The sequence below is a fragment of the Neodiprion virginianus genome, chromosome 1 (genome assembly GCF_021901495.1).
Source record: "Neodiprion virginianus isolate iyNeoVirg1 chromosome 1, iyNeoVirg1.1, whole genome shotgun sequence".
NCBI lineage: Eukaryota > Metazoa > Arthropoda > Insecta > Hymenoptera > Diprionidae > Neodiprion > Neodiprion virginianus.
Genome location: NC_060877.1, coordinates 20,133,321 through 20,156,080, shown reverse-complemented (window position 1 = coordinate 20,156,080; position 22,760 = coordinate 20,133,321). Strand labels below are relative to the sequence as shown.

The following is a 22,760-nucleotide window of genomic DNA, read 5'->3' as shown; positions in this document are numbered from 1 at the left end:
GAGAAATATTATGTGAACCATGCCTGAAAGGAAGACAAACGAAACTACCATTCAACAAGTCAGGAAACACCACAGGAAGGAAACTAGAATTGATTAATACAAAATACAAAACAGAAATACAAAAGAATGAAGAAACTGAAAATCAGAATACAGAACAGACCAGAGATCAAGAACAAAACGAAACAGAAAATGTATCAAAGGAAAAACAAAACAATACAGAAACACACGGAACGGGGAAAAGAATGAAGAAGAAGCCGTTATGGTTACAAGATTATGATTGCCACGAATATCAGGATTGCGAATTTGCAGGTTGGAGTGCAGAGAATTTTATATAAAACGAACCCAAAACAATTAGGGAAGCTTTGGAAACAATCGATAGCGATAAATGGGTTGAAGCAATGAATAAAGAGCTTGAGTCACATCAAAAACATTCTACATGGACTGTTGTAGAAAAACCAAAGAACAAGAAAATAATCAACAGCCGCTGGGTTTTCCAAGTGAAGGGAGATATTTACAAAGCGAGACTCGTAGCAAAAGGTTATGAAACTACTAACTATAAGGAAACATACGCCCCAGTCGGTAAGCTATCCACGCTGAGAAATATACTAGTCATCGCAAATAAGGAAAGGATGCTTATTGCTGCGATGGGTGTGAAGACTGCGTTTCTTCATGGAACATTGGAAGAGGAAATTTACATGCACCTACCTGAAGAGATGAAGAATGATAAATATTTATGTAAGTTAAACAAATCTCTTTACAGACTCAAACAGAGTCCCAGATGCTGGAACAAAGCATTTCATAGCTTTATGATAGATAACAGATTTCAATGTTCTCCACATGATATGTGCTTGTATACCAAAGACGATAATTCAAAGTGTAGTGTTTACGACGTTACTCGATGTACAAATACTAAGTAAGAATGTATGTAGTCACGGTACAGCGCGAGGCAGTTGGTCAGCGAGCGCTGAGCGTGACACACGCAATCACCTTATTTACTTGTTTCCTAATAAAATTATTCTATAGTGTTAAGCCTGATCCCGAGTGTTATTTATTTGAGAGCCCCATTACAAAACATTACAACTGGCGACGAGGTTCATTCGAACTATAGTGCAGGGTTGGCTTAATAGTGCAAATTTAGTGGCCATTTTTGCGTTACACGCTGTATCCGATAGCCACGTAAGCGTAAAAGCACTACACAAAGGAAACCGGGAAAATTGTGAAGTGGACGACAAAATTAATGTCGGGCACTAGTGGAATTGATATTGATTACTCTAAAACGTCGTGGATTCAAGAGTTAAATAAACCTAAACTAATTGCAATTTTAACGCAATTGGGATTAAAATTCGACGAAGCGGCAAATATCGACGTACTACGAAAAATTTTACGGTGCCAGATACGAAAGGTGAACGAAGAGAAAGAAAGTAAACAAGTCGACAAGACCGAACCGCAGGGCAGCGTACAAGAAGATAATAAGGAAACAATACAATTCCACACAATGGCAGAAACCAACTCTAATATTTCACGCCTAGAATTTCACCTGGGTAAGGACGATTGGGAGATGTACACAGAAAGGCTCGAATTATATTTCGTAGCTAACGACGTCAGGGCAGAAAAACAAGCGGCAGTGTTGCTAACGAAAATTAGTCCCGATACCTATAAACTTGTTCGTGATCTATGCGCGCCCGAAAAACCCAGCACCAAAACATTTGAAGAATTAGTGAAATTAATAAATAATCATCTTAACCCGAAGCCGTCAGAGACTATGGAAAGATGTACTTTTTATCAAGCGAGACAATCGCAAACAGAGTCAGTGTCGGAGTTTGCGGCAAGATTAAAAAGTTTATCGATTAATTGTAACTTCGGTGACGCGAAAATAGCATTACGCGATCAGTTAGTGTGCGGACTGAAAGATCACACTACAAAAACGTTATTATTTCGCGAGGATAAATTAACATACGACTCAGCCTACAAACTGGCAACAGTGCTGGAAACAGCCGAGAAGTATGCGTCATCGACAGACCAAGCAGCTGGAGAACCATCAAAGACAATAGTAAACAAAATAAGCTCGGCTCCAAAGCCAGAGTACAAGAGACAATTTCACACAAGAGGAAGGGGTGCAGATCGAGGTAGAAGGGGCGGCAACCAGCGTTACCTGAACAGAGCTCCGATGAATAGGGGTAACCGCTCGACGAGTGAAAACGCGAGCGCAAATACTAGGCGCTCGTCAGCATGTTTCTGCTGCGGAAGAAACAACCACTGGGCTCGTGATTGTTATCACCGGTTCAGCACGTGCAACTCGTGTAAAAGGAAAGGGCACCTGGAGACGGTGTGTACAGCACAAAAGGCGGTACAACACCTTGAGCAGGAGTCTGAGGATCAACAAGGGGACAAGAACGATTTCTTCATGATGGATGATGGCCGCGAGAGAAAATCATCGAGGATGACCAGCAGCAACGCAAATTGCAGTAGCGATAATATAACAGCCGAACCAATGTATCTAGATGTATTAATTAATAATAGGATTCTAAAAATGGAAATGGACACAGGTTCGTATGCAACGATCATATCTAAGAGAGATAAAGACAGATATTTTCCAAATTGCGAGGTAAAGTTGATTAGTAGTCCATTAAACGCATACGGTAAGGTACCTTTAGAGCATGTGGGAACACTGGATAATTTGCAGGTAAAGATAGGCAATGAGAAAGCCTCACTGGGAATGAGAGTAATGAAAGGAGATGGTCCAATGTTAATTGGCAGGCAATGGCTAAAAGTTTTTGGATTATGGCCTCTAAAACTGAATAAGAGAGCAGATATGTGTAACAAAATTTATGGAGTAAATGAAACGATGGGGTTCCCAACGAAGTTTCCAAAATTGTTTGGTAAAGGTCCAGGTTTATATAATAAAGGAATGTTAAAATTAACGTTAAAAGAAAATACTCAGCCAGTCGCATTGAAAGCTAGACACTTGCCATTTGCATTAGCGAGGAAAGTCGAAAACGAGATTGATAGACTGGTAACATTAGGCCATCTAGAGAAGGTGGACGTCAGCGAGTGGGCTACACCCATTGTACCGGTAATAAAGACAGACGGCACAGTAAGAATTTGCGGAAATTTTAAGTTGACGTTAAACCCAAATTTAGTTAAAGATAGACACCCAATTCCATTAATCGATGAGATTTTTTTAGCGCTAAGAAGCGGTAAAACTTTCTCGCAGATTGATCTCCAGCATGCTTACATGCAGATCCCGGTAGAGGAGAGCAGTCGAGATTACTTGACAATAATAACGCACAAAGGCCTCTACAGGTATACTAAAATGCCGGAAGGTATTGCGTCGGGCCCGGGTGATTTTCAAAGGAAGATTGAGCAATGCTTAGCGGGAATTGACGGAGTAATTCCGTACATTGATAACATATTTTGTACTGGCAAAGACGATAAAGAGCATTTAGAAGCGCTGAACGCTGTATTTAAAAGACTCGAAGACTATGGTTTCAAAGTAAATATTAGCAAATGTGATTTTTTCAAAGAAAAGCTGGACATTTTGGGTTTTGTTATAGACCAGAATGGGCTTCACAAATCAAAAACTAAAGTCAAAGCAATGATAGAAGCACCAACGCCGGTAAACAAAAAACAATTAGACTCATTTCTTGGGTTGATCACTTACTACGCGAGATTTCTGCCACAGAGAGCAGAAAAACTAAAATGTCTTTATGAGTGTACGAAAGCAGATAATTTTAATTGGACAAAACAATGTGACAAAGCGTTTGAGTGGGTCAAGGGGGAGTTGGTATCGCCACGAGTGTTAGCACACTACGATCCTAACACCGATTTGATCTTGTCCTGCGACGCATCCACATACGGGTTAGGAGCGATCCTGTCACATAAATACAAAGACGGTACCGAGCGACCGATAGCGTTCGCGTCTAAAATAATTCCGGAGAAAGAAGCGAGCCGTGCGATAATTGATAAGGAAGCGAGTGCAATTGTATTCGGCTTTAAGAAATTTTATAATTATGTATTCGGCAAAGAGATTACGTTGAGAACAGATCATAAGCCTTTAGTTTTTATTTTTGGTCCAAAGCAAGAGATCCCTTTAACTATTGCAAGTAGGCTGCAAAGATGGGCATACTTCTTATCACGATTCAATTACAATATTGAATATATTAAATCACAGCAAAATGGTAACTGTGATGCACTTTCACGACTTCCAATCAATGATGCAACTCCAGTGTTCGATGACGAATTATCATCAATAAACTATATATCAGAGTCGTTACAAACATTAAGCGCGGTAGAAATTGCCAAAGAGACAAAAAAAGATAAAGTATTAAATAAAATAGTTCGATATGTAAACGGTACATGGCCAAGTGTGAGTGAATTGAGTGAAAGGGAACAGAAATACTATGCGAAACGAGACGAGCTGTATGTCGAAAAAGAATGCTTGTTATGGGGGTATCGCATAATAGCGCCAGAATCAATGAAAAACAGTGTGTTAAGTGAATTACACGCCTCACATTTCGGTGTGGTAAAGATGAAAATGCTAGCGAGAAGTCACGTGTGGTGGCCGAATATCGATAACGATATCCAGAATGTATCGGCAGCATGCAGAGTGTGCGTGCAAGAAAGAAAGAAACCACCGAGTGTTCCGTTAACGCCATGGCCGTACCCAGATAATTGTTGGAGTAGGATTCATATCGATTTCCTTGGCCCATTCCACGGACATATGTTTATGATAATTGTTGATGCGTACTCGAAATGGCCAGAGGTCATTGATATGAATAAAAGTACCACAGTACCGCGAGTACTCGAGGAGGTAAAAAAAGTGTTGTCACGATTTGGTTTACCAAGACACGTAGTTACCGATAACGGTACTCAATTTACAAGTAAAGAATTTCAAGAGTTTTGTAAAATAAATGGTATTAGACAGAGTTTTACTGCACCGCACCATCCAGCAACAAATGGTGCAGCTGAGAACTTTGTAGGCACGTTTAAGGACAAAGTCGATAAAATTGTTCAAACCGGTAAACCTCTCGACTACGCAGTTAATCTTTTCTTATTCGACTATCGATCAATAGAACACTGTACAACTGGCAGATCACCATCGTTTATGATGTACAAACGGGAAATTAAAACTAGATTTGATTTGTTACGACCGAGTGTATTGGATAGCGTAGAGAAACAGCAATCTGCACAGATAGCGGGAAGAAAAAGCAGTCGAATTGTTGAATTCCAGATAGGTGACACGGTGATGGTTGAAGATTTTAGCGTTAGAAGCAAAGCGCGGGTACCAGGTACAATAACAAAGAAATTGTCACCGGTAACGTTTCTAGTAGAAACCGCACCCAACAAAACATGGAAACGACATGTCGATCAAATTATCCGATACACGCCCGAGATTGATGATATAAATAAGTCAGTGCCAAAGGTAACAACGAACAAATCTGATATTGTATTACGTCGTTCAAACCGATTGAAAAACTAAGTGTAACAGTATTTCAAAAGGGAGGAATTGTAGTGTTTACGACGTTACTCGATGTACAAATACTAAGTAAGAATGTATGTAGTCACGGTACAGCGCGAGGCAGTTGGTCAGCGAGCGCTGAGCGTGACACACGCAATCACCTTATTTACTTGTTTCCTAATAAAATTATTCTATAGTGTTAAGCCTGATCCCGAGTGTTATTTATTTGAGAGCCCCATTACAAAACATTACACAAAGCTATAGATATTTTTGTATGTAGACGATATTTTAATATTTCATAACGATCAAAATATTATTAGTGATCTTCAGAGCAAGTTGATATCCCAATTCGACATGGTATAATGGGAAATGCGGAAATATTTCTAGGACTAGAAATAGAAAGAGACTACAAAAGTAACACTTTGAAAATTTGCCAAAAATCATATATACAAAAATTACTAGATAAGTTTAACATGGCAGACTGTAAAAGTATATCTATACCAGTAGAGAAGGGATTAAGACTTCAACAGGAAACAAACATAGAACAATATATAAAAAATCCCTAACGAGAATCAGTAGGATGTTTAATATATCTTGTTATTGGAACGAGACCAGATCTATGCTACGCTATTAACTTATTTAGCAGATTCCAACACTGTGCAAGTGATACCTACTGAATGTACTTGAAACGAGTACTGAGATACTTAAAGGGAACTAAAGACCTAGGGTTAATCTATACAAATGACCATGTAATAGGATATACAGACTCAGATTGGGCTGGAGATTGTATTGTTAGGAAGAGCGTCTCAATTTTTGTGTTTAACCTTATATGATAACCAAGTTTTGTGGGCAACTCGTAAACAGAAAACTGTATCTATTTCAATGGCAGAAGCTGAACACGTCGCGCTCAGCTTTCTCGTCACTGAATCCTTATGGTTTAAAGGCCTCTTGAACGACTTGAAACTAAATTGCTCACATGTATTAATATTTGAGGATAACCGGAGTTGCATACACATTGCGAAAAATAGAGATAACAGCTATAGAGTCAAACATATTGACATGAAACACCATTTTATCAGAGATACTACAGAAAGCAGAGATACAGTAGCGCTCAAAAGTATTTTGATAATATGAACTTCGTTATTACTTTGATTAATCGTTTGTCTTACTTTTCTTAATTTATCTTGATTTTCGAGTAATCGAGAGTTCATTTTTAACAATTGTGTACAACATCGAATTTGTTTCAACAAATAATATTATTGATTTTTGTAATTTATTCTTGCATATAATTAACTCAATTACTATCTTTGTCAAAATACTTTTGAGCGCTACTGTATCATTATTGAATATATCCCATCTGAACAACAAAAATCAGATATATTCAGTAAATCATTAAGTAAGGAACTATTTGTTGAGTTAAGAAGTAGCATTGGTTTGAAAGAATGCATGTAAGTTTATACCTAAGAATTTACTATTAAACTATTCTGTTTCATGTTAACAGAAAAAAGAAAAAACAAAACTTATGTAGAAGCGCAATATTATGGGGAAGTGTTAAAGAATAATGAGTCGATATTATGGCACGTTGATAATTTGTATTTGAAGTACGTCGTTGCGCTACCGTATACTTACTTATATCTTATAGAGTCAAGTTAGCCTTTTTGAGACGGCTGTTATATATGGTTAAGTGATGATAAAGAACTTCAAAAGATGTGTGCTATCAAATAGAATCCCACCTAATCTGTATGTTACGTCCGGCGTATCATCTCTCTCTATTTTTTCTACTCGCTAACTCTCCCACAGTTCTTATAATAATAACATGGTCTCTGCCCTGTCCTCTTATCTCTACCTAGTCTCACCCTACTCACTATCGTACTTACTCATCTAATTCTATTCCCTTCAGCATCTTCACGCCTTTTCTGCACCCGTACGTTTCTAGTCTCTAGCGATACTCCTATTCTAAAACTCAACAACGTCACATCTAGACTTTTTACATAGCTTCGTACAGCACACTTCGTTTTTACCGCCATCTCAGCTTCTTGGAAATAAATATATAAGTAATATCTCAAATAAACCCTACGTTATTTAATCCTCATACTGATTTCCGGTTGACCTAGTACGTAAAAGTGAAGCCGAACCGGTTTATTTCTACCGCCCGGAAGTATACTCCATTCACGGACGTAACATTGATGGCAGCAGTAGTCTTCGCTTTCCGGAAATTCAGTGATACAATTATACATGTGTGCTACGCATGAAGTACCATCTGATAGACCAGTTCAAAATTGTACAAGCTCAGTGATGTTAATACAAAAGTAATACCACTGTGTGATAGTGTTGAGGACACTCTGAAAGTCATATTCTACGTCTAATGCAATCAACGATGTCTGATTCACACGAACATCACAAACAAATCCGTATCTCCAAATTGATATTTCTGCATAACTGTTTCCTGCTGCTACTACGAGGACATCTTCATTCTTGATGACTTCTAGTACAACACAAAGCACATCAACGCCATCACCGCCTGCAGACACGAAATCGCTCTACCAACATTTTTACGGAAGAATGCAACATCTTCTTCCATTGCTTCTCTTCATCTTCACTTTGTAAGTCGCAACTCCTAGGTTAAAATTTACGACATAGCTACCGAAAGTATTTTTCCGCACCTGCCTCTTACAGATGCATTGGCTTTGATTCCCACGTTTAATGGCACTAATATGCCCGTATCCGAATTCGTAATTAAAGTAGAATGCGCAGAACAAGCTGTCTTAGCCAGAGAACTAAATTTATTCTCCACACTCATTCGCACAAAAATCGAAGGCGACGCAAGTAAATATCTTGAGTCAGATGAACGAAATTCTCTTCGAGATTTGCAAGACTGCCTAAGACAGGCCTACTTATCTAAACAACACCTCCCAGAGTCAGAGAAGGAATTCTTAGCGGTTGTTTATACCGTGAAACATTTCCGCCCTTACCTCTACGGTGAACCCTTCACCTTGGTAACAGACCACGAACCACTAAAGTGGATCAAACACGTGGAAGACCCGACTTCTCGTGTAATGCTCTGGAAACTGAAATTGGAAGAATATTCGTACGTCACAAAACATAAAAAAGGAATAGCGAACTTCAACACAGACGCACTTACCAGAAATCCACCTGTCGATTCTTTCCGAATTCTGCTTATTACCTCAAAACAGGCACAACCCGATACGGAATGGAATGCTCATCTACTGACGCCCACAAGTGCGCCAAATTGGCTCACCAACACCCAACACGTGCTCGCGAACCAGATACGCTATCTTTGTCCACTGGCGCTCACAAACGCATCAAACATATGGACCACTACCCCAGACGAACACGTGGGTCTGCACACGAATACACTAACCCTTCCCAACGGAGACGAACCAAAACATTACAAGACACGTCCAATTCTGCTGTTACCTCCGACTTAAGTGCCAGTATGACTGACAATAGCAGCGCAATGGAGCCACTGATTGTAAGAGGTAAACCGATCAAGCAAACTACGGAACGAGTTTAACCACTTACCTCATCTAAACCAAACCAAAATTCCGGTAAACTCCAGAGCCGTAATATTAAAATACGTGAAAAACAGTCTGACACACTGAATCAACGGACATCCGAAGCCACTACCAGCAAAGGCCGAAATTACGCCGCTCGATTCACGGAATTCCTGACAGACGTAACCACCTACCATTAACGCATAGTAAATTTATTCGAAAAATACGCGTCAATCTCCTCGTAAGACAAGATAACCTAGCCCATTGCATCTCAGCAGATTGCAAAACATCACGAGGAGTCGTGGCACAACTAATCAATAGGAAAATAATCACCCGAGATCAACTACAACAGCTAGATCCTGAAGTAACGAGCGTATTGACACTACCACATGGTACCCGCGTCATTTACAATCTAGTCACCAAGAAGTCCCGCTACCAGAAACCGATTGAAGAAACACTATTCAACACCCTAGTAAACCTAAAGAACTGCTTAAAACAAGATAAAGTCAAATAGCTCTCGATTCCAAGACTAGGCTGCGGCTTAGATGAGTTGGACTGGAACCTTGGTAATCGGATGATCCGTTACATATTCAAAGAGTCCGATATAACGATCACCATTTGTGATTATACCAATCCGGCTTATGACTCGACATCTTTTGAATCTGAAGCAGAAGCATCAATACCCAGAATCCCTGCTCCTCCTCCGACTCGTCGGCCGACACGTCAGACCGGCCCTAAGTCGGCTCCAAGACATGCTCCCGTTTCTGCTCCCTCGCGCTACCCAACTGATATCTCGGAGAGTGATTCCGTGACACATGATTTGGAGTCAGCTGTTGAAGACACGGATAGCGATGACTCTGTTGTACCTATAGCAATGCTACCACCTTCACGCTCACAACGTAGCGACACTCCCGAAGAGCAAAATCCAGAGCGCCCCATATTGACAATGATAACTTTTGTTGTTTAGATTACTTCGTACAAAATCAAAATGACATATTACCAACACCTAACGTAGCCGAAACTAATGACGTACTTCTTATGTTGCGCGACAATTACGCTCATTTCGTATCAGCTGATTGTCGTTGGGCAGAATTGTAATTTTTGGTATTTTATGTTTTCAACTACAGATTCTGCTCATATTTTTATAAATATGACACGTTCATCCCATGATTAACCTAAAATCAACCTCCTCTGTTTCGAACACTACGTGCCGCCATTATTGTTTACAATGGTCTGGCCAAATACCGAATTATGCAAAAATTTACAGCCGCCGAGCCGCAGGCGGACCACCTATTATTCTTACATCGTGGCAGCGGAGGAGAGACGCAAGGTACATGGTATACAACGTATATTACATGTGTGCTGCGTTGCTTATCATCGCGCAATTTTTCTCTCGCACCGGTCGCCCGGACAACAATCCTGTGCCTCTCTGTTTCTCATCCGTGGCAATTGGAAGAGGCGATGCATCCCCTTCATTAAGTTGGTAGATCGATCCATGCTTTGAAAAAGAAACGCGAAATCAAGAAATCAGAATTTTTTAATTAACGATATTTGTGGTATTTGTTAGTGGAGTAGTCAACATGGACGAGGGGAAGTAAAACACGGTTTGTGGTGTGATTTCACGATAAAAAAAAACGTGGGCAGTTCACACGTGGTAGAAGTGAAACCTTCAGAAACTAAACTGCGAGAATGAGGAGAATGCAGTATCAGGAGTGGAATAATTATTTGTTCCAGCGATGGTAGTTTCATTTCTTTACATCGATAGTCATTTCATTTCGTTTCATCGAGTTTCAAAGCACTACCGTGCTGAAGAAGTTAAGTTTTGCATTTCCGTTTTATCGATATTTCCGTTACATCGATAGTCGTTTCATTTCATTTCACTGAGTTTGAAATCACTCCCGTGCTGAAGAAGTTTTCACCAACGCTGCAACAGCTCTAAAGAAGTTTTCATTTCAAAACGTAACTTCTGATAAATTTTGAATTGAAATCTGATACTGAAATTTGGTATCTTTTTTGATTCAGGTAACCGTAAATTACCCATGTAAAAACATTGAACTATAAGACAATAGATGGAGATAGTTGGGACTACAAACTTTTCATTACGTATGATAAGGTTTCCTGTTACTTGAGAAAAATTTATTGAATTGAAATTCGAAGTGTCGTTAACACTGATGATTGGACATTTGATTCTTATAACCAAGAAACGTGCATCAAAACGTAATACTGAGATATTTGGAAATTACGTGAACTATGCAGCAAAAATCTTTCATCACTTTTCTTCATAACTGAGACAACTGCCATTCTCTTTTTAAGGTACTTTGAATTCGAAAGATACATTTATGAACGTGGATTGAAATCCACGGTGTAACATATTTTTTTTTTAATTCACTACAAAGTATATCTGCCATTGGTTGTCTGAATCGCGCATGACATCGATGCATTCTATCTCTTCAGGAGCCGATGGATTTTTAGTTCAGAAGCCATCAAAGACATTTCCTGGTAAGCTTTGGTTGCAGTGATGAGTCTAATCCCGATGATGATGTCAAGGTATGCATTGCCCTTTCACTCGCGACGTGAATGTTATGGTACCTGAGTGTAAGAGCAGCGGAAGCCAGTCAACAGTTTTGGAAAGAGGTATTTCTGCGCAGGTTCAAATAAATTGTAAATCACAGACTGCTTGGAGTCAATTATTACTTTACGAACTTTTGGTGTACAAATGAGACATTTGCACATATACTGGGACAATCTCCTGTAACTTGAAAATTAACAGCTCATGCGCGAGTTTTGTCGGCTGTTCGTGCAGGCTAGCCATCCCGAATTCCATCAAATCTATTCTATCAAATTGTTTCTGACGGTGATATAGTTGATACGAATTTTTGAGGCTAGAATCTTAAATAATTGTGGTAGTGACTCAGAAAATTCTTTGAAAATTCAAACATACACATTTTGTGTACGTTGGCCCTCTGCTTCGCAGACGAGAATATCGCTACGGTAAGATTTCGCCGACCAATGAGACTGAATTATGTGGCGCATCCACAGTTGATTTTCAAGTTTCAAGAGATTGTACCGGTATATTTATTCGCATTAGAGTGGTTCTTGATTTGGATTCGGAGAAATTTTTATCGTTCTGCACCCTGACACTATTCCCCAATTGTCGTTGATAATCTGTCTAAAATCTGACCTCCCTACACCAATTATGGTCATCAGAGCACCAGCAAGCTTGGATTTTTCCTATCCAGGGTTGATATTTTGGGATTGCGAAATTTTATATTTTTACTGGAAAATATAAACACATAGCGATTCAGCATATTTTTCAGTTTCGGCACATTGAATAGCTAATTTTGTGAGCATTTTTCAATAATCAATTCAAATTTGAAGGTGATCAAAAATTTAGTTTCACCTGAAAATCAACCATAAATGAGGAAAATTCAAGCTTGGTGGTACGTAGGTTCCCATTGCTGTAAAGGGTTAAAATTTGTAGCACATTATTTTTGAACAATTTGAAACAGTTTTGGAAGACAATTTTCAGTAGTAATACAAGGAAAGTTCTACTCACAGATTCCTGTTACCGACACTTACCGACATCCTCCCCAGACTCAAACCCTTCTCCACGATGGCGTCACAGTCTGCAGTACCGACTTGAGGTCAGAAACGTGCAACCTTACCGACAATTGCATCCGTCGGCGGTCAAAATCGCACTGCTTTACCGACAATTCTTATCGGTCGAAAGTCAAAATCTGACCGAAAGTCTCTATGTTGTGCTCGTCTGCCGACGGTAGAGGGTGCAGCGGAGGGCGTGAACTTTGTTATCGAGCTGGATGTCTGTGACCCGTCCTGCTTTCTTTTCCCACGATAGGACGGCTGATGTGTCACATCAACCACCTCAAATTCTTTTCCCACGGTAGGAATGCTGATGTGTAACATCAGCCACCTCACATTCTTTTCCCACGTTACCAACCACGCGACATTCCAAAATTGATGGTTCTGAGATTTGTTTTTTACCCACTTGGATTTCGATAGGTTATCATCCACGTGACATTCTTTTTGGCTTGTGACTGTAATGTGAACTCTACGATGAATTTTAAACGGGTTCAGTCATGGACAGAGTGCAAGGTCGGCCGATAGCTGCGGTAGTATACATTCAGAGCTATGGATCCGCGGTGTTGGGTTACTATCGCTCTAGGAATACAAAATGTACCTCGGTTTGAGTACAAGGATCATCGGTCAAGGATAGAGAGCAAGGTTGAATATTACATAAGCTTCGTATTGAAAAAAAAAATTCTCTCTTAAGAGCCAAGGTAAAGGTGCAAAATTAATTCATGAATATTCTTTAAAAAACTGTTTTATTGAGTACAATTTTTAGGGTACAGTTGACAATCACTTCACAACGATAGTACAATAATTTTATTCAACAGTATCGTAACCAGGATGATATTTTCGCCAGGAATGCGGGACCGTTCTTGTAGATGCTTCTGCGCAGTAACACAAATCGTACACCCTCGCCATCCGAACAGTATGATGATTTTGCAGCCAATTTTGAAGTAATAAAACGTTTTGTGATGAACAGATTGCGATGGGTATTGTATGCACGACTCATGTTAGAGACACAGCTGAAGTTTTTTGCAAGGTTTGAAGCGACGGACAGCCGAAGTCCCGTAAATCGAAGCTTTCCAGCAAGGAGACACAGTGAGACACTGTGTTACACGGTCGAACACTGTGCCTTGGTGCTTGTTGGAACGCTTTGAGGTTCTTAATTCAGTCACGAGAGTTCGCTCATGCATTATACGAAAAATCTGGGATCATTGAGCGCTCCAGGAAGAAAAAAACATTTGTGAAACGCGTGCAGATTATCATTGCATTTAATAAATAAATATAAACAATACCATGCGTTGAAAATAAAATCTCTAACTAGAAAATTGGCAGCAAGGAATCCGACATAGTGTCCAATCATGCTCCGCAGCTGTGTCCGACTATCGTTCTGTGTCGTTGTTGGAAAGCACCATGTTCGACACAGTGTCGCTCTGTGTCGCTCTGTGTCATTGCTGGAAAGCTCCCTAAGTGACTATGCCCTGCAGGGGGATTCTGTAACTCGTTATAAGAATAACGATTCGGAACGCTATCGTAACGATAACGAATTTCGCCGCGTGTAACGACAATCTCGTAACGACGGTGCGATTCTGTAACTACGAATAGCGATGCTTTGACGTTACAGAATGCGATAACGAAACGTCGTTATGAAACGTTATCGTTATCTTGTAACCAAAGCGGAAGTGACGTATCCGTATCTCGTGAAGGGGGCTTACTCGTAAGTTGGTATTCCATTTATACTGAACAACTTCAGTCTTGGGAAATCATCCACTCAGATACGCTACCTGACGGATCAAATATAAACTACTCTATGCAGGTCAAGCTTAAACTGCTGATATCAAATATAATATGTGAGAAATGTAGTTTAAAAGTGTTAAACTTTTTTTTAAATATTAAGTAATCAATTATTATCTATAAGCTTAGTTATTACTTAAAAACATCTTAAATTTCAATATTTGATCAAAAAATTTAATCATGGAGTTTCCACCACGAGAAAATAAAAATAAAACTTTCTGCTGTGTGTATGGGTGTACAGTTCGATTCTACACTTTTCCTTCGGCAAATTCTAGTTTTGTAGTAATCAAAAATAAATTTGGTGAAGATGAAGTAATTGATCGTCGATTAGCTTGGATAAAAGCATTGAAAATTGGGAATGAGGTTACACAGTCAAAAAAAGTGTTTTCATTACATTTCACCAAAAATGACTTCATACCAACATGTAAGTAATTACCTATAGAATTTCATTTCATAATTATTTGTTTATCATCAATATGAAATGAAATTTTTTGTCGTGTAATATTTGTCAGAAAAAATAAAAAACAATAAACATTAAATTTCATTTTTCATTGCAGCCAATGTTGCGATATTGCACCCACAATTTCATGCGGTGGATCTTTTAAACGAGAAGTTTGGAGACAGAATGCAATTATTTTATACTCATTATCACAACTAGTATCTGATTGCTGTAGGCCACATTTCATTAGATGTCCCGCATCAAGTATATCTTCACCACCAATAAAATTTTTATGACTAGGCTGAGTATTTGCAAACTCACAAATTTCTTGTATTGAAATTTTCATATTTTATTGAATTTTTTTTGAAAATTCGAGTTTAATAACTGTAGATAAATACACGCTTTCACATAAGAACACGAAAGCTGATTTAAAAATGCGTTTTAGAATAGTTACTGCTTCTGCCGCAAGGAGAAGCCACGCCCCCGGCAGATTTCCCACTACTAGTTACTCACTAAAAATCACTAGTAAGTTACCAGAAAATCCTAGTAACTCACCGGCAAGTGGCACGGATTCTCATGTTTACGTTCTATTTTGCACCCGTATTCATAATCTCTCCTTGTCTCAAGGATAAAGGACGCCTTGATGAAGGCTTCCTTAAATCTCAGAGGTGTCCTTGTTTCATAGTCACAATTAAGCTCTCCCTTCTAGAAGGAAGACATATTTAGGGATATGTGATTGCTTATGTGAATATAGAAAGTGTTCTTCCTCTTCGAGACACAAATTTGTAAGAATGTCTGTAAGTGTTTACATTTTGGAATCTTACGCTTCTTGGTGCGAAGCTCGTAAGACAGTCAATGACCGTCTAATATTGAAATGCGGATATGCATCATCAATATTAATATTAATCACGAGGCAATTTTCATTTTGTGAAACGTATATAATTTTTGAACTACTGGTAAGTTCGAAAAATTAACGACGGAGCCAGGAATCGAACCTGGTATCTAGCGATGCTTTACCGGAGCCTTACTCCACTAGACCACCTAGCCGCCCTGACTCTGATGTCGTTAATTCCTCTCATCACAAAGATTCCAAAATGTAAACACTTACAGACATTCTTACAAATTTGTGTCTCGAAGAGGAAGAACACTTTCTATATTCACACATACTATTACAGCACAAGAAAACAAATTTGAACTTACTGTGATTGCTTATGGTGGTAGAACTGCTGATCGAAGCGCCGCTCGGCTATATTTAAATCTAACTTAAACCGCTTGGCCACAGTCTTACGTACAGGTCTGGAAACTCTGGTGGTGGGGGGCGACTCACTTATTGAATCCGCTTTCAATAATTCTCAGATTGGCCGCAAGGGTCACTGTAACCTTCTAGGGTCACCCCCACCCGTGTCTCCGCCATCCGTGTCACCTGTGAGCGACAGAGATAGAAAAAATTTCTCTCTGTTGGCGCAAACGTGCTACAGCCTAACCGGCCCTACTAGATAGTAGCGATAGCGACGCAGTGCCGAAACGGTAAACTACAAATTGATTCGATATGTGAGTCACTCCTAGCAACGGTCTTACATACGGAGTTTCCAGAACTGTATGTAAGACCGTGCGCTTGGCTCTCATTGTCAAGTTGCGTCGGTTGATGAGAGTGTATAACCTCAAAGAAATTTACCTGTAGACTGGCTGTGATCTCTGCGTCATACGGGTCATAAGTGCATAGACGCCAAGCTATATGGTATAGCGTAAGTTGCTTATAGTATAGCTCTCAGCTCCGAATGCACAAATGGCATTGTCGAGTGCTATATAATAATTGGATATAATCGTGTTAGTTAATTATGGTGTTAATATGATAGTGATATATAATAACGTATAATAATATTATAGCTCTTTGTAGTGCGAAGATCTCGTAACTTGGTTTTCAAGCTTTGGTTAGTGAATGTCATAGTTATTTCCATCTAGGGATATTCGAAATAGTTAGACAGTTGTTTTAATTCCTTATGGTTACAAGATTCTCGTACTTCGAGTTTGGTTAGTTGATAAAAGTAACATGCAGTAATAATAGTCGATAAAACATACGGACGTTCCGGTCGGATGTTACAGAAGGACTATAAACAGAGAGAAACCTCTATAAATACGGGTGTAACTCACAGATAGTTGCCTGCCGGTAGGGTCATGCGTGCACGCATGTGACGGTCACATCACAAACTTGCGACAGAATACTACCTGGGTATAAAAAAATTACCGAACAAAATTGTAACCATAATTTCATAACACAAGATTAGAGGGAAGAAAATGTCGGCTTTTTACGGTCAAATTACGGTATTTTTTCATTAATTTCACTGAGAATTTTAATACTAGTCCGTGTTCGTAAATTGGCTGATAGTACTGAAAATTCCTTAGGACAGAGTCAGAGCTATCCACGAACTTGGAAGCGCAAAGGAGATAAAAGATTGCTGACAGTACTGTCAGTCAATTTTCGAACACGGCCCTAGTGAACACTATATTTCAGGTACATACTTTGATTTGTTGGCTTTCAACCGCGCTCTACGTCACTGCGCATCTATATGAACCCACCCCAACTATCCTCTTCTAGCGTTTCTCCATTTACGGAGCTTGGCAAAGATCAGCGTTCCTAACCTTTATGCAAGATTGTGGTCCACTTGGACATACTTTTGATAACTTTAAAAACTGATTCTTCCCGGCCAAAAAATATGGCAGGTGGTAAAAACTCTCAGGGAGGATTCCAACCGGTTAGTATTAGACTTAGAAATTCCAAAATTAGCTCACTCAACGTAGTTCATCCTATTATAACCTGACTTAAATTTTTAATTGCTAGGATTCTGATGTCCACATTACTTACGAGGATCAGCAAAAGATTAACAAATTCGCCAGGCACAACGCAAAGCTAGAAGATTACAAAGATGAATTAAAATCGAAGCAGGTATTTATATTTGTATATGGTTTCTAAACCAACAATAATATACCTATTTTTTGAGTGTTGTTAAAACTACTCATCCAAATGAAGCTTCATGAAGCTTGGCATAGCCAAGTTTGGGATTGGCCAGGAAGCTTTGGTACAAAAAATTCTTACTTTCACCAACTCGACTAACGTTTTAATCCCAAAAGTGAAACCGTAAAAAATGTAGGATATTGCCAGTGAGTCTACATCATGACAGTTTCTAACGAATATCTATAGGTGTTTGTCTTCGGTGATGAATGTTATGCATTATTTGATTATGGCAGCATTCGAAAAACTCATCTCTTAAATTTTCGACTTTCAGAATGACATCAAAAATCTTGAAGATGCCTGCGATGAACTCTCCCTCTTTGATGACGATGTGAAAATTCCGTACCTCATTGGAGAAGTATTTGTAGATCAGGATTTTGAAAAAACCCAGGTTATCCAACTTTATTATCACTAGTTCTTAATTGGCAAATATGGATATACAGGGTGTTGAAAAAAGGTGGATACACCTGGATAGTACGAAAACGACGTAACTTAGAGATAAACTGATGATAGATTCCCGAATCTTGGGCCCAAACACTAATATTACCATGGGATTCCCAGTTTATCTCTAAGTTACTTCGTTTTCAGGCTATCCAGGTGTATCCAGAATTCTTCAGTATCGAAATTGACCCTACGTCACTAGGAAGGGGCTTATGACCCCGGCGATGGTTAATACGTATTCGGACGTAAAATTTCCCGCTGAATCCAAATTCGAACGAAAAAATTGGGTTTTCCATTTGAAATTTCAAAGCTGGGCCTCATAAGGCCCCCCTGGACCCATCTGGTCCAAAAACTAATATTACCATTGGATTCCCAGGGAAAAATTATTCGGGAATCTATTATCAGTTTATCTCTAAGTTACGTCGTTTTCGTGCTATCCAGGTGTATCCACCTTTTTTAAATACCCTGTATAAAAAACATCAAGTTCAACCCATGTTGGAATATACCTCAGTGAATCTGATTATGTTAAGACTTTCTATTACACATTTTCAAAGTTTTATGAAAAATCTATAAAATTTCCAAACTGGTCCAGAGATAATTTACGTTATTTTGCTGAGATCATTGAATGGCATTGCTCCGATACTTGATATTAACCGTTTCAAATTAATTGTGAATAATTGAAACTTGAACGATCCATCCTTGCTATTATTCTGTTTACAATATGATAATACTTGTTAACTGGTAAGTGCTGGAAATAATTATATATCGAAATAAAATTACAAAATTGCAAAACGCATCCGCTTGCAAAACCTTGGAACGACAGGACTTGGGTTGAAAACTGCAGCAAGTCGAGGAGTACCTGAGCCTCCAAAAAATCTAAGAGTTGTCACATTGCTCAGACACAGAATTAAAATGCTGAGGTTTGAACCCACTCTAAGTACATTTATGCCAGGTTTTCTCCAGCTGTGCTCCTTTATCATGCACATATTGGTATTTACAATGAACCTTTCAAAGTAGTTGCAGACGTATAATGATGGTTACTGGCCATTCATCCCTTATCCAACATAACCTAACAATAGCTTCTGGGTATATACCCTGCTGGGGGTGGCAGGATAGGTAATGATTGTTATTACTATTACTATTATTACTATTCTTATCATATTGTTATAATTACAATGTAACTATTTGAACTGCAAGATCAAAATTTCTAGTATTTTCTAATTATCAAGTTGTTTTCTATACCAAATAGAATGAAGGTAAGGTGGATTATAATCGTACCTTTGACTAGGTAATGAAAATTTGTAATATAAAATTGTGTGAAGCTGCCTCTAGCAATTAGAGGTGAAGGTAAAATACTTGATTAAAATAAGGCAGTGAAATTCAAGAGTCAATGCTTTAGGATTCTCAAAAATAGGTAGCTAGTAGATGTATAGAATCTTATGCCTAAAATTGGACTGCATTATTCTAAGTATAACAAATTTAGTGTCTGCGGTAACTAGTTTCAAATTCATCCTAGTTTCATTTGTAATATATGGAGAGCCAGTGACGAAAAAAATCACGTTTTTTGACCATGCAAATTTTCTATCCTAATGTATTCTTCAAACATAGTTTATACGGAATTTTGAAGTCTGGTTACCTTGTGATGTAGTCTTTGGCTTGGAAGTGGGCCTAAAACGGGGAAAAAAAAAGAGATGCAAGAATGTGAAATGACCAAGGCTGAACTTGTTTTTTTCTAATAGCTAATGATGTTTTATTTACAAAATTAATAATGCTAGACACTTGGGTAAGGACCAAAGTACTGCCTGACTCAAAGGGCCATTTGTTTTTGTTAAATGATTCGTTTATTTTCAACTTTCGAGTAGAAATGGCAGTAATTACACTTGTAGAAAATTCAATTTTCCACAACTTTGATTGCAACAATTTTTAGTCTACAATCGATATTTTCTAACTTGAACCTGAAAAAAGGGAGTAAAATTGGATTTTGTTGTGACATCACGAATAGTGAATTCTACGAATTTACTTGTGAGTAGTAAAACAGGAGGGGGTGATGGGGGTGAAAACTGACAAGTAAACAAGCCAAGATGACGAGTACAACAAGTTGAGGAAATTGTTACTATAATAGTGGATCCAGAATTGGGCCCACTTTTTGCTGGTAAGCAGGCTGTCGTTCCGTCTCCTTCCATCTTACTTCTTGCATTTGAACATCACCACGAAAGCGCCATGTATCGACTAGTTTCAAAGAACCATCTTATTATTTGATGGGTCTTCATACTGCCAATATATGTTACATTTATTTATTACTACTGACACGTCTGTATATTTTGTTTGTACCAGAAATCATTGGAGGAAGCAAAAGCAAAGAAGCAAGCAGAAATTGCAGAGCTGGAAAGTAAATCCTCAGAACTCAAGGTAGTAATGAGCGATTTGAAAGCACAACTCTACGCCAAGTTTGGCACACACATCAACTTGGAAGCGGAAGACGAATAGTTTGTAAAATGCAATTATAATTAAGGTCTAATTTTTAGTTATTCAAGCAGTTGAAGATTGGTTTAAATTATTTTCATACGTACTGCTTATTAATAACCCTCACCGTTATCATTGTTCTCAGTACTCACCAATTTTTACAATTTCAAAAATAAAAAAATTTTACTGCTGCATAAACAATTGTCAGAGTGAAGGAAACTAGGTAATATCAAAATGTAGTTTTTCAATAATTAGCTCTGTACTGAAATATATTAATTGAACACTATTTCTGGCATATAAACATTTAAGTTAATTGTATTCATAAGGTAAAGATACGTAATCTTTATTTAATTCCATTTGTTTTAGAAGTATTAGTTTGGCTATTTATTTGATATTGATTATTCTCTAATAGAAGCTTGTATCTATACGAACAACACAATAAACATCTGCTTACACTATCAACTAGCAGTAACTATAGCAATGCCATAATAATAAAATCAAAGTCTTTCTCGAGTACACCAAGTAGTCACATGGTAGACGTACCATGGCAAGTCGGTGAAAGTATCCGTTACTCTAGTGTATTAGATATGGATCACAAACTATTGCCAGAATTGAAATATTTGAACAAATTTACCTAAGAATCGCTGATTGACATGAACAGTTTTTCATATGGTTGCTGAACTATAGATTCGATGTCAAGAATAAAATTTCAAATATGATAGCCTGTGAAACAATTTTCTGATAAGCCCAGATATAACTAGATATGAAATGTCCATATCAGGCCTGATATGAAAATTAGGCAGATCTGAACATATACGGACAGATCAAACTACATCAGTTTATATATAGCCTGTTATAAAAATTGGCCAGATCTGGTCTTACATGGACCGATTAGATTATATATGGTTATATCTAAGTATTTCTCATGCTCATGGAACACAGACATACACCTTCCACAACAATATCACGGAATACAATACACTTAAAACTTCAATTTAGTACAATAAATTATACAGATCTGCGATACATTTATAACTAAAATGTAGAAATACCTGAGAAGTTTTTGGAAACTTCTATATATACTAAATTTGAAATATTGTACCGTCTACGAGAAAGGCTGTCATGTTAAGATTGTGAATAACCCGTTAAAAAACAATTTTTCTGTATAACTGCGATTAAAAAATGGATTTGATTTTTGAAAATCGAAATTATAGAGACTAGAAAAAAATTTCAATTGAATTTTTTGTATTCTTTATTAATTGGAACATGGAAAAACAGTTTCTTTTCAACAAGGATGACTATATGATCTGACATGGACATATTCTAATGGACATGTATAATCTGATATTGTCATACATTTCTATATTAGAAAATATTTCACCAAAATATACAAAATCATATGCAGACATATCCGGCTGTATGTATTAAAACTTGATTTTTCATTGATATTCTCTGATATGGACATATATTGAAATATCAGCTCATACATGAATATGACCATATCAGAAGACTTGCTGCTGAGATAAAAAAAGCTATTGTAGCCATATGTAGCCGGATATAGCTGTAAATACTTAGATTTCATTACCTGATATAGCCTTATGTAATCTGATACGACCATATATAGATTGATATGTCAATAAGGAAATCAAGTTTTAATACATGCAGCCAGATATGGTCAGATATGTCCGCATATGATTATGTATATTCCGGTAAAATATTTTCTGATATAACATGTATGAGAATATCAGATTATACATATAAATTTACATCACATCATATTAAGCTATATCAGACTACATATGGGCTTATCAGAAAATTTTGTCATGGGAGTACAAATCGCCAAATGTTGAAGGGTGTCTATGAAACTCCTTACTCGAGGATTTTCAAAGTTGCAAGATTCCGTATCCCATATCAGAAATGGGAAATTCAAAGTGGCAAACTTTATACCTAATCGTAAGTAACACACAGGCAACCCATATTATGATTATTGCCGACAGAAAATTAAGTCAACTAATTTGCACCCAATAAATAGCTTGAATTTATATAAATAAA

The 22,760-nt window shown here is 38.0% G+C and overlaps 2 protein-coding genes across 2 annotated transcripts; both read left to right on the top strand.

Moving 5' to 3' along the window:
• Nucleotides 1-398: 398 nt before the first annotated feature.
• Nucleotides 399-8,907, top strand: LOC124310232 (uncharacterized). Its single transcript, XM_046774044.1, has 3 exons — nt 399-579; nt 1,293-5,422; nt 8,080-8,907. The coding sequence occupies exons 1-3, from the start codon at nt 399-401 to the stop codon at nt 8,905-8,907; spliced, it is 5,139 nt and encodes a 1,712-aa protein (XP_046630000.1).
• An 8,461-nt stretch (nt 8,908-17,368) lies between these two features.
• On the top strand, nt 17,369-22,760 carry LOC124297957 (probable prefoldin subunit 4). Its single transcript, XM_046749429.1, has 4 exons — nt 17,369-17,547; nt 17,634-17,738; nt 18,079-18,195; nt 20,580-22,760. The coding sequence occupies exons 1-4, from the start codon at nt 17,509-17,511 to the stop codon at nt 20,730-20,732; spliced, it is 414 nt and encodes a 137-aa protein (XP_046605385.1). The 5' UTR covers nt 17,369-17,508; the 3' UTR covers nt 20,733-22,760.

Coding starts and splice junctions, on each gene's coding strand:
- LOC124310232 (XM_046774044.1), top strand. CDS start 399: ATGAATAAAGAGCTTGAGTCACATCAAAAACATTCTACATGGACTGTT. Junction 580..1,292: donor GGAAACATACGCCCCAGTCG/GTAAGCTATCCA, acceptor CGTGGATTCAAG/AGTTAAATAAACCTAAACTA. Junction 5,423..8,079: donor TAAATAAGTCAGTGCCAAAG/GTAACAACGAAC, acceptor CGCAACTCCTAG/GTTAAAATTTACGACATAGC.
- LOC124297957 (XM_046749429.1), top strand. CDS start 17,509: ATGGCAGGTGGTAAAAACTCTCAGGGAGGATTCCAACCG. Junction 17,739..18,078: donor ATGAATTAAAATCGAAGCAG/GTATTTATATTT, acceptor TTCGACTTTCAG/AATGACATCAAAAATCTTGA. Junction 18,196..20,579: donor AGGATTTTGAAAAAACCCAG/GTTATCCAACTT, acceptor TGTTTGTACCAG/AAATCATTGGAGGAAGCAAA.